This window comes from Limulus polyphemus, unplaced genomic scaffold (assembly GCF_000517525.1).
Source record: "Limulus polyphemus unplaced genomic scaffold, Limulus_polyphemus-2.1.2 Scaffold4977, whole genome shotgun sequence".
Taxonomy (NCBI): domain Eukaryota; kingdom Metazoa; phylum Arthropoda; class Merostomata; order Xiphosura; family Limulidae; genus Limulus; species Limulus polyphemus.
The window spans coordinates 12,931-24,734 of NW_013670587.1; the positions used below are offsets into that span (position 1 = coordinate 12,931).

The 11,804-nt window shown below is 29.2% G+C and overlaps 1 protein-coding gene across 1 annotated transcript in view; it reads right to left on the reverse strand.

Annotated features, from left to right (window-relative positions):
- The window catches only part of LOC106471946 (histone H4 transcription factor-like), a 26,754-nt gene that overhangs the window by 5,395 nt on the left and 9,555 nt on the right, over positions 1–11,804 (reverse strand). The window contains exons 5-8 of the mRNA XM_022400560.1: positions 10,061–10,213; positions 6,263–6,352; positions 2,336–2,456; positions 566–704 (exon numbers count right to left, since the gene is read on the reverse strand). Of these exons, the coding sequence (XP_022256268.1) occupies positions 566–704; positions 2,336–2,456; positions 6,263–6,352; positions 10,061–10,213 (503 nt within the window). The remainder of the gene's footprint in view (positions 1–565; positions 705–2,335; positions 2,457–6,262; positions 6,353–10,060; positions 10,214–11,804) is intronic.

Consider the following 11,804-nt stretch of genomic DNA (forward strand, 5'->3'; position numbering starts at 1 on the left):
ACAATTAACCTTCTTAAAGTCCATGAAATGAGTTAAATTGATAGATTAACTTAAACGTTTCCTGTCACTGGGGATGGGTACTTTTGCTTGTATTTTACAACTCATGTTTTTTTTTTTTTTAGTGTGTGCATTCCAAGATGTGCATTTGCGAAGAAATACACTCTACAAGGATCAGCTTCTAGAACAATAAAAAATTTGCATGGCAATAAACTATACACTGATGACCGTAAATGTTCCAAGAGTTCTTCGATCATCAATTTCAACATTTTCTAACTTTGCAAATAATTATGTATGACTTTTATATTCAAAAACATGTTCCACACAATATTGCTCAGATGTGGGAAACAGTGCAAGTAAGCACAATAGGTTGAAAACATTTCATAAAATGTGTTATATCTGACCACAGGTCAAAATAAATTACTTATTTGATATTTTTCTGTGATATTCATAGAAAAAACACTAACAGTGGATTAAATACACGTAATTGTTGATCGACGTAGGAACTAAGTTTATACATTTGTCATATCAACATGAAGAAACAAAAATGTGATAATGAAAAATTTACCTCATGTTCATGACGCATGTGGTTATTCAAACAAGTATTAGAACGGGTAGAATAATCACAATCCATTGCAGGACATTCATAAACTGCATTAGGATTGTGGACTTGCATATGTTTGCGTAGGTCATATATTCTTTTACACCTATTAAAACAAATTCATGACATATTTTATTACATAATTTAACATTATTTATATAAACATACACTATGTTTATTTTGGAAAAATACAGTAAAAAGTTAAAACCATGAAATGTACAGGTTTTAACTATTCATCCATTTTATCCAAAACAGATTTTATTGTTATAACTGACAAAACTTCTAAAACATTTTTCAAATATAGTAAGCTGGAATTACTTCATTTTTAAATTAAAAAAATCAATATTTCTGTCAAATCATTATAAAGCTGCAAATTGTAAAATCAAAAAGTGGCAATAAAGTTTACAAATAATGGAATTATCTAGAATTTGTTTCAGTGATAGAAAATAAACATTTAGTTGTTTTCTTTTTTAAAGGTGAAGCTAATTTTAAATGTAGTTTACAAATACTGATGAACATGTTCTTATCATCATAAGGTTCAGGTAATTCATATCATTCAGAGTTCAACAATTAGCTTCTTTTTATCTTAGATATGATCAGTAGAATTAAACTATATAAGTGTTCCAGGAACAATTTCATGACACACTATTTAAACTTTGTAAGTGTAAAATTTAAGGTTTAACAATTTTTTTCATGAAGCCTTTTAGTACTTTGATTAATAAAAGTATGAAATATGCAACAAGCGCACCCTATTATCATTTCAATGCAAACTAATTTTTCAGATAAATAGAAGGCATTTAATTAATAAACAAAAACACTAACATCCAAATATTATAGGTATAAACCATTAATTTCTGAAAGATGCAATAAGTTATACGAGTCAAGTTGTGATCACAAGTATGTAACTGGCTACCTTTGACTTTACATGTCACAGCAACTATTAGTGAGAGGCAATTCTATAGTTAAAAATCTTTTTTAGCTTTTGAATAAGTACCAGTTACTAAAAATATGAAAAACATAATCATGTAATTTAACAGATCTAATGGACATTTAAAGTATCTTGGGGCCAATCGATCAGTAATTTTACATTTTTAATCAAACAAGCTGACAAAGGAAGGGTTATTATCTATAATAGATGACTAAACAGTGTGTAAGCAGATCGAGTATAATTTTTAAATTAGTTTGAAAAGGATAATATTTACACATGGGTTTCTGTTTTGAAGAAAAACATTTCTAAAGACTTCAAATAAATTATTATACTAACACATATTTCAATACATCATGCTGTTAATAGGGAAAGCCAACCCTACATTCATAAAACTATTACAAATACATTGAACATTAAGAAAAAAAAAGGAAAATGTAATCAGTGATCCTAATAAAAAAAATAAAAACAGGCTTTATTACATTGGAGGAGTTATTGCTTGTTTCAGATGCTCATGCAAAGCTACACAAGGACTATATGTGCTAGAAACCCCTAATTTTAAACTGACAGACTAAATGGAAGGCAGTATATAATCAACAACACCCACCACCTACTCTAGAACTACTTCAGTCGAATAGAGGGACTTGATCATAATCCTTACAACACACCTGCTACCCCAAAATGTGGAGTTTGTTTCTGTCATGGCAATAGGATGCATACTACAGATCCTCAGATCTAGAGTCCATGCCCAGCCCAGAAGATTTATTAACATTTTCTTACCAAATAAAATTAATTGCACAACTACCACTCACCTGGAATCACAGTACTGACAAGAAAATGGACGCTCTTCTGAATGTCTGTAAATGATGTGACCTTGTAAGCTTGATGGTGTTGGGCAGGTCATGTCACACAAAGGGCACTTGTACTGGTTAACTATCAAATTTAACATATTCATTTCAACCCATTATTAAATTTACTATTTTTTATTATTCAAGAAAAGAAGTCTTTTAATGATTACTGAATAGCCTGTGGCAAAATGAAAACTGTCTACATATTCTTTATAGTATCTAAAGATAAATGGATAAATGTACTTTAATGACCTGTTAAATCAATAAAGTACTGTTCTTAACTGGAGAATTTACTGTAGTTATGGGAAATTTTATTGCACTGATCGATCAGGTGTCAAATATACATGTGATGACTTAATGATTTCTTCTATAGAAACTGATAGAAAATATTAATCCTACATAAAAGATTAAAATGAGAAAAACAAAGCTTATACTTACCTAATATTTTATATTTATTACTGTGTGAACTTGATATTGTGACATCTACAAAGCCATCATAACCTTTGTTGTGTGAAATAAGTCTCACAGTCTAGCTATGTGCATAGATTACTGAAATCTCATTCATGAATTACTACATTAAAGCCATATTTTGTCCACAGAATTACCAATGGAGCTCATGTACTCCATTGGCTTTTTAAATACACTTTTTAGGTCATTTATGTACCAAATTGCTTGTTGGTCACAGAGTCTTTAATAACTTATAAACATTATAGAAAAAAATGTAAACAAAAACACCATAATAATGCAATTAATGCTGTCACCTACTGCTGAATTTCTTTAACTATTTCACATATGATATTAACAGTTGACCCAACTTACATACTCTTAAAATGAATAATTGCAATATAATCTTCTGCCAAGAAATTTCTAGTGTAAAAAGTTTTAATTATTGTCTATTTTCTGTCAAACAAAATCTGAGCATTTGCAGGAAACAAAGGATTAAGCAAGCTCGTGACAAAATGTGAGGCATAAAATCAAAGATATGTTTCCAAAGTTAATTGTGAGGTAGATATATTATAAAAGCATGTAAGAGAAGTTTATTTTTTGACAGAGTGGTTACAGATGGCCTATAACTTTGACAAAAAAATAATCCCAAACTGAATAAACTAATAAAAAAGAGCATTAACCCATGTTGTGACATTTTACAGTTACACTCAGAATTTTATATTAGCTTTTTTATTTCTTAATTTCAAATGGAAATATTTAAATAACTTCCCAATCTTTACTTCTCTGTTTCACATGGTACTTTTTCACTCCTAATTGCTCATTTTAGATATGCTTTCTACTTTTGTATGGACTTCTGAGTTTAACCTAAATTACATACATATAATATATATATTGCTAAGGCATAATCTAAAATCATAGCCTAAATATTCTTGCTTTATTCAGATATAAACCAGAAATTCAAACCCACATGTTACACCCTCTTATCACATCCTGTCTTTCAAAAAATGTCAATAATTATCATTGAAATTTGCTATGGGATTGTTTATAAAGAGATTTTAATTTACTGAGTTCCTTAAAAGCTAGCTCATTCAGGCAAAAGTTTACGAATTATTCGCCCTATAGTTTCATTTATTGCTATCACCGAGTCACTTTGAACAACCAACAGAATTATTTAAACCCACTTCCAGTTTAATTTAAAAGCCACTTAAATTGCAATAATTATAGGACATTGTGTTCTTTGTGTGTTCTAAACTGCATACTAAAGTACTAAAACAACCCTATCAAAAAATAAGATTAATGTTTATCGAGCTTTGAATTCAAAAAAGTACAAGGCTTCAAACATAAGTATTTAAATTTCTTGTTTTTTATGTATTTTTTAATTTATTGTTATAATAATAATAATAACTAAAATGTAAAAATTAGATAAGAAAACTTGAAGGAAAAAAAAAATTCCTCCCCAAAGAATACATGCAAGATGCTCATGTGAGATGTAATTCAATACTTTGTTTACCCTAACTTGCACTATGCTTTCACTGGGTGATTTATTTCTTTGTTATGCTACTTTATTAGTCAGACATGGAGTAAAGAGGAATAAAACAAACTTTATTGAAAGAAGTTGTGAAAAGGTCGGTGAGCTGAAGATGTTAGCATAAATAATTGTAATTTTCTGTTACAGTACGCAGTCATTGTAGAAAAAAAAAATCGTAAATTAGATATATTTCATATTTTTTATTATTTTGTGGTCAAATTGACCTAGCCTACATAGATACCGTTAGTGTTAGGATAGAGAAAATAACAGATAAAATATAGTTTTACTGAAAAAAGCATTTTATATTCATCTAGGAGGTTCTAGAAGTTATGTAAATAAAATATGAACACTGAAAGATGCAAAAAAGTATTTTTATTCTTAACATGAAAATCATCTTTTATTTAGATTAGTGGATTTACTGAGTCATTCTGATTCAGTTATTTCACAGACAAATTTTTAGCAGAAATAATTCATTAAAAATTCCAATTTTTTTATCTATAACATACTTGCAATGCTAACTAAACATTTACAAAATGTCATTAACATACACTAGATAACTTAAAAAGTATATTACACATTAATTATCCTGTATAGAATCATTCCAATGGACTATCCCCATGCACGTAGGGTTAGTAACTATCATTTAAATTTAAAACATATTTCAGTAAAAAATTAGCAATAAACATTTCATTACTGGCCCTACACTATGGATTTCTAATGATAATAAACACAATAGCATCTTAGCTACATGCTTTGTATGCTGTATATCTCTGCCAAAGAGGCCTTTTGCTTAGTACTTGGGACAAGTTAGCTATGATTTCAGCATACAAAGCCTCAATTGATATACCATTTATGTCAAACATTAATGAGATATTATGGTATATAATGGCTTATGCCAGCTAAGTGTGATATATAGTACAGTTGTTTATGTGACATTAAATTACAGTGAGTGTAAATGATTTTAAACAAATCTCTCTTTATTGACTCTATATGGGTTTTCAGTAAGAACATGACATCTCAAATGCACACTTTGCATGATGAGGCTTTTCCCTCAATGCCAGAGCTCATCAGTTGCCTGAACATGCAACACACAGAACATGTAAACTCAAAGACTATTGATCAGCAAATCATGCTTTGCTAGCCCAAGGCATTATATATATATATATACCATATTTGATAAATTATCAATATAGTTTTCCTACCCTACTGCTGTACAAGTGATGGAAGTTATTAGATAATTTAAAGAATCCTGCAAGGTCACTAGAGCTACAATCTTGGCATTCACTCAAGTGTATATTAAAGCAATATCTTTGAGTGGATTTAATGTTGTGGTAGTACATTAACAAATTACAAAACAACAATTTTTTTACAACGGTACTTAGAGGTGGGCAATTAACTCAGTTATCTATTAGCACCAATTACAATGATTAGCATCATGCAAAATCACATGTAAATTACAATTAATGTCAGAAAAATAATGAACTAATCAAAATTAGTTGTTTTCAATTATCTCAACTATTCAAGTTTGTTCAGCTTAATTAGTGTAACAACTCACAAAATCATTAAACTAATCAAAATTGGTGTTTCTAATTACTACCATTTTCAATTATTCTAACTATCTAAGTTTCCTGTGAGAATAATTGATTAGTTGAATGTAATATATTAATAAGCCTAACAATTAATCAATTACAAAATATCACTAAATGTCCAGCTGACTAGGAATAACACAGACTTCATACTTTAGGCTATAAAATATTTAATAAATCATTTTGCAACTATTGTTTTATAGCACTGTTATTAAAGCTTAGTAAAAACTTAAAATACTTTTATCAAACAAAATGTTTATAATTAAAATATTGATAAAAGTTGATAACAAAGTACATTATTTTACTGAAATACAGAAGAAAAGAAACTACCATGGTGTCGCATATGATCTCTCAAAAGACGAACAGAGGAAAATTTTTTTTGACAATATCCACACTCTTCTACCTCTTCTTCTGGAGCATCTACAAGTTTATGAAACAATTACACATTTAGCACTACCAATAAATGAACAGTAATAGTAATACATAGGAGAAGCATGGTTTAGTAATCTTACATTTACATTAAACACATAACTCTTGAAAAATCATTTCTGCCTATAACAAAAACTCTCATAGTAAATAAAATATATAAATTATCATATTAGTAAAACTTTGATAAGCTTAGTAATTAATATATATTTCCCATAGCTGTAAAGCTTAACAAGTTTCTAAATTAATGCACTCTAATAATAAAACTCAATCACTTTTAGTATAGTTTGATTTAGGTTTTATTTATAGGATACAAGACAGCTGAACATGGGGACACGAAACTTCAATAAAGTAGTGTGCACATTTATTAGTACACTTTATTGCTTCAGTTGCCACAAATAATTGAGTTTAGTAGTTTTACAAAAATGTTCAAGATGACTAACTTAAGCTTAAAGCAGTGAAACTGTGTCAGTTATCACTTTAGAAAACTTTAGCTTTTCACATTCTGAGTTTTTGTTGCAGGTAGATGTAGGTATACAAGGGATGATTGTTTTATTCTTTAATATGTCATTCAGTACAGCTAATATAGAGTGGTGTTGACATTAAAATTCCAAAATAGAGAATTAACACCCTCCTTTGGCAGAGAACGAGTAAAATATTTACATGGTGCTGGTTGGAGATTAAAAAAATGCAAATGACAGCCATTCACTATGTACTGTTTGCACATAAACTTGTGGAATTTTGGTTCACCAAAATTATACTGTATGCAAAACAAATACAACTGTTACAAGAAGACATACAAATTTAAAGTTTCAATTGAGAAATTTCAGTTTCCTCAAATGCAAACTGTAGCCAACATTAATGTTACTTATTCTTCAAATACCCATATAAACGTAGGCTTCTTATGGTAAATAAAGTAACAGTACAAACATACATATCATCTGTCATTTTGTAATTTTTCAATTAGGTTAGAAAAAGCTCGTTTAAATAAGGCACACAACTGTACCTAATGAAATGCTTTAAAACCTTTAGTAGTGTTTTTATGAAATATTCTCTCATGATTTCTTTATGGTTTACTGGAGTTGGCATAAGTCCAATGGTGTTTCCAAGACTATAAATATATGGATTTAAAACCTAATATACACTCCAAGCAACTACATCCTTGGTAAGATAATAAACAAGTCAGTTATTGACATAGCTTTTAACAATTAAACAATTATCTCATAGAAAAAAAAAAGTAAAGGGAAATACATGAAAAGTCCTTCAAGTATATAGTTTAAAAAATAAGGCATAGAGAGTTTAATGAATGTAGAATGACAAGATTTTCTCTACAGTCTTCAATTAGTACTATATTACCACTAATACAGCTAGAAGTGAATATGAGATGAAACACAGAATTCTTGTTGTTTTTTCATCAACTGAAGCCTGATTGATCAAGGTTTCATTAGAAGATGCTATTGATGATCACCGTTTCTTCTTCTTCTTCTCTGTAATGACCTTAGTCCCAACTAGTTTCGAGTTGCAAGAAGCCAAGAATGTTTATACCCAGGTGGCAACCATATAGGTCAAGCACGTTCAACAGATTATGGGCAAACAATTCCCAATCCTCATCAAAAGGTGGGGTACAACGTACAATAAACCAGATGGATCAGGAGCCGAGAAAAGGGCAAACTGATGCTTCATAAATTTTTAAATTCATGTTGATACTTACAATATAAATGTGTTTCTAATGATATATCTATAAACATCAATTTAAATAGTTTGTCTTCATCAAGGAAAGGTTACACACCATATTGCAATTTCACTGATTAATAATTCAAATAGAAGATATAATGCGTATGACAAGAAGCAACATAGTTTATTACTGATTCTAACAAGGTAATTAGGTTAGGAGTTGCCTTTGGCAATGGTGGAAGCCACCAGTTTAATGAGGAGAGGCAAAGAATTTCAGAAAATCAAAGAGTGGGTTTAAATTTTTCTTTTTCTCAGGGGGTTGGATGCAAGGACAGCCTTGAAGGACTAAATGGATCCTTGTTGTTGTTTGTATGTTATGTTTTTACAGCAAATTTATAAGCAATAATTACTTAGAATAGTTTAAATGGAGAAAGTTATTAACAAACAAAACATTATAAACCACAAACCTTATATGAAAATCTATATTTTTACATATCTCAGAATTTTCTAAAACACTAAAATTAACAACTAGATGAAAACAAACTTCCAATTCTTCTGCATTAATGTTTAGAGGTACGAAAATGTTTTCATTTAATTTTGCAATTTTTTTCTTCTTCAACTGAGAAATAACTTTAGTAGTTTTGGTTTCATCTTTCTTAAAAAGCCAAAACTTTGTAACCTGTGAAAGTACACAACTGATTAAATAATCCATTTTCATCTTTACAAATAGGAATATAAGAAAAGTATATTTAATTAGCTGTAATCATTACCAGGCTCACTTTCACTCTAAGTAGGTAAATGTTTGTTTAAGTTATGCACAAAGCTACACAATAGGCTATCTGCGCTCTGCCCACCCGAGTATCGAAACCCAGTTTCTAGCATTATAAGTCCGCAGACATACCGCTGTGCCACTGGGGTCTAAGTAGGTAGATTGCTGCAATCAGAAGTTAATATTAATTAACTTTCTATCAGTGAACTGAATTCATTAAGTCACTAACTTTACTATGAATAATTTAACACAAACATTAATTCATGTTTCCATTGTTATAGTTTTCAAGTTGAAGCAATAACATTAAGAATATTCTGTACATAAATTAAAAAAAATATTTGAGGATGATTACAGCTTTGGCTTTAAAGGCTTAATATGAATAAGGAAATTGAGGGCCTAAAAACACTTTAAAAATATTGTAATTATCATATGACTCATTAACAAGAGAGAGAGGTTAAAATTGGCTAAGTAGGGCTGACTTTAATATATTTCTATGATGAAAAGCCTAAAATACAGAATTACTTGTTCAAGAGCTATGTAATGTAACCTCAGAAGTTTGATCATGTCTCAAGTTTTAAAATTATGCTAAAAAAATAACTTTCAAAAATTTCAGCTTAATGGGTACGATGGACAACAAAAATAACTCGGAGTCAAAGCGAGTCAACTTATCAAGAAAATGAGACTTAAGCTTAATTGAAATGAAAGTGTAACAAGTCTAGCATTAGAAATCTGTAAATTGATTCTAAAGTGCAAACCCACCAAAAGAAATAAGTTACTCTTAGTGTTTATAATTTTTGTTTTGGTTATTTTACAGAGTATTCATAATTAGCCAAGAAACTAATGATGGCAAACAAAATTGATCCTAATTATTTTAGCACCAAGAATTTTGTATGATACATGAATATGGATTTGTGAAGTCTCAAACCTAAAACAACTGGAGTGCTAATTAATTGTTCCTTAGGTGGAAAAAATATTAAACGCATTAGAGATCATTGTTATAGATACCTGATGTCCAAGAAAAGTTTGTTATAGATATATATCTACATATAGTCTTAAACAAAAATTAAAAACTGCAAGTACAGCTGGGTGAATATCGATTAATTAATTGCTTATGAGTGCAATTACATCAATTAGTGTCACAAAATAATTTATGAATCAAAATTATGAGTAAATCTTTTTGAAATGTGTTAATACAAATTAAAGATAACAAAGAGCTTGAAAAACCCACGCTTGAATGTAACCATTAAAATAAATTTTACCTTGATTAGACACTTGTCTGTGGATGTGATCCTGAAGCTTCGACCGAGAAGAAAACATTCCCCCACAATATGGACAAGCCATAATTCTTTCTTGTGTGTGTGAGCGAAGATGTTCTTTCAATTTATACAAACTACGAAAAGCAGCATCACACTCTGAATGAAACAAAGAGAAAATTGTAAAATGCATTATACAATTAATTGCCCATCAAGTCTACAATTTAGATATCATTACCTTAAAAAGTAATAAAATTAAGACACCAAAAAATCATAACTCTCAATTGTAAGGAAATTGTATTTCATTGTTTTACATACATATATACAAAATGTTAACAATTATCACTATGATTAAGGTATATACAATCATGCATGATGGAAACACCTTAAAAGTGAATTTAACAAGAACTTATGAATCTAAACTATTAATAGTTAAACTTTATTAGAAATCAGTGGAAGTTAATAAATCTGTTATAAATTCAAGTTAATTTCAAACTTTTTCACATTAGTTCTTGGTCAGTAGTTTATCTTTCAAAGGGAGTTATCATAAAAGTAAATTACAACTCATTTTTATGTAGATTTTAATCATTATAACAGATGAGTTAGGTTGACTAGCATAAAATACTGGGGCACCTCTGGGGGATTCAAAAGCACCCACCCTCATGATTCACAGAGGACTCGTAATCCCCAATTAATTCTATAACTATCTAAAGAGGGGTCTGTACACCCCCCCCAAAAAAAATTCTGTTAACTCTCTCAGCATGGTCTCGGTCCCTGGGATCGACCTCGTAACCATTTTGTACTTGTTATAGTTTTCATGCTATAACTTTTAAATTAGTAAGTGTATGGTAACGAAATTTGGCAGTTTATCAGTAAACATTACAATGCTTTCATACACAAAATATCAAATATTTTTAATAGTTCTTAAGGTTTGTTAAGCAATGCTTTTCTCATGCCTTTTTTTTTCTTTTCACATGTTGCTTATCCAACATGCAAAGTAATTTTCATTTTAAGAATAAAAATACTTTTATGCATCAAAAAAATTTTTAAATTACACATGTGAAATCTCTATAATGTTCAGATAGTTATGAAATGTTTCTGAAGAAATAAATTTATATTTTATTTGTTATTTTCACTAAGAAATCTATGTACGGGTTCAGTAGATTGACCGATTTCACAACCACCATAAAAAAAAGTAGGAAATAAATATAAATTATGCCTTTTTTCTTCTAGAATGACAAAAAATTATAACATAAATGTTCAGACTAAATAGCTTAAATCTCATAACATTATATATTTTTATTACTTTTATATTGACCTTTCAGCCATGCCTGGCTATTAATACAGAAGTTACACTGACGCGGCACACGTGCACTTATGTTACCATATCCAATAATATAAAACTGACCCTTAGTTTTTACAAAGTGACCTGTCATGGCTGTGATTTAGTAGACTAGTATTTTGTAAAATACACTCACATTTCCATTATTATACATAATATATGTATATACATTATTACTATTTACAAATAACTTTTTAAACTCATTTTTGTTAAAACATAGAACAATAAATAAAGAAGTAAAGCTAACAATTATCTCTTCTAGTTATGACCTTTGTACTCGGTTGCTGCTTGACGTAGGTTGCTAAGCCTTTCAAAATTTTGCACATGGATGAAATGAAATAATTTTTTTTTATGATTTATATATATATATATACAGTTAGAACAAAAAAAAATCAATAAGTTACTATA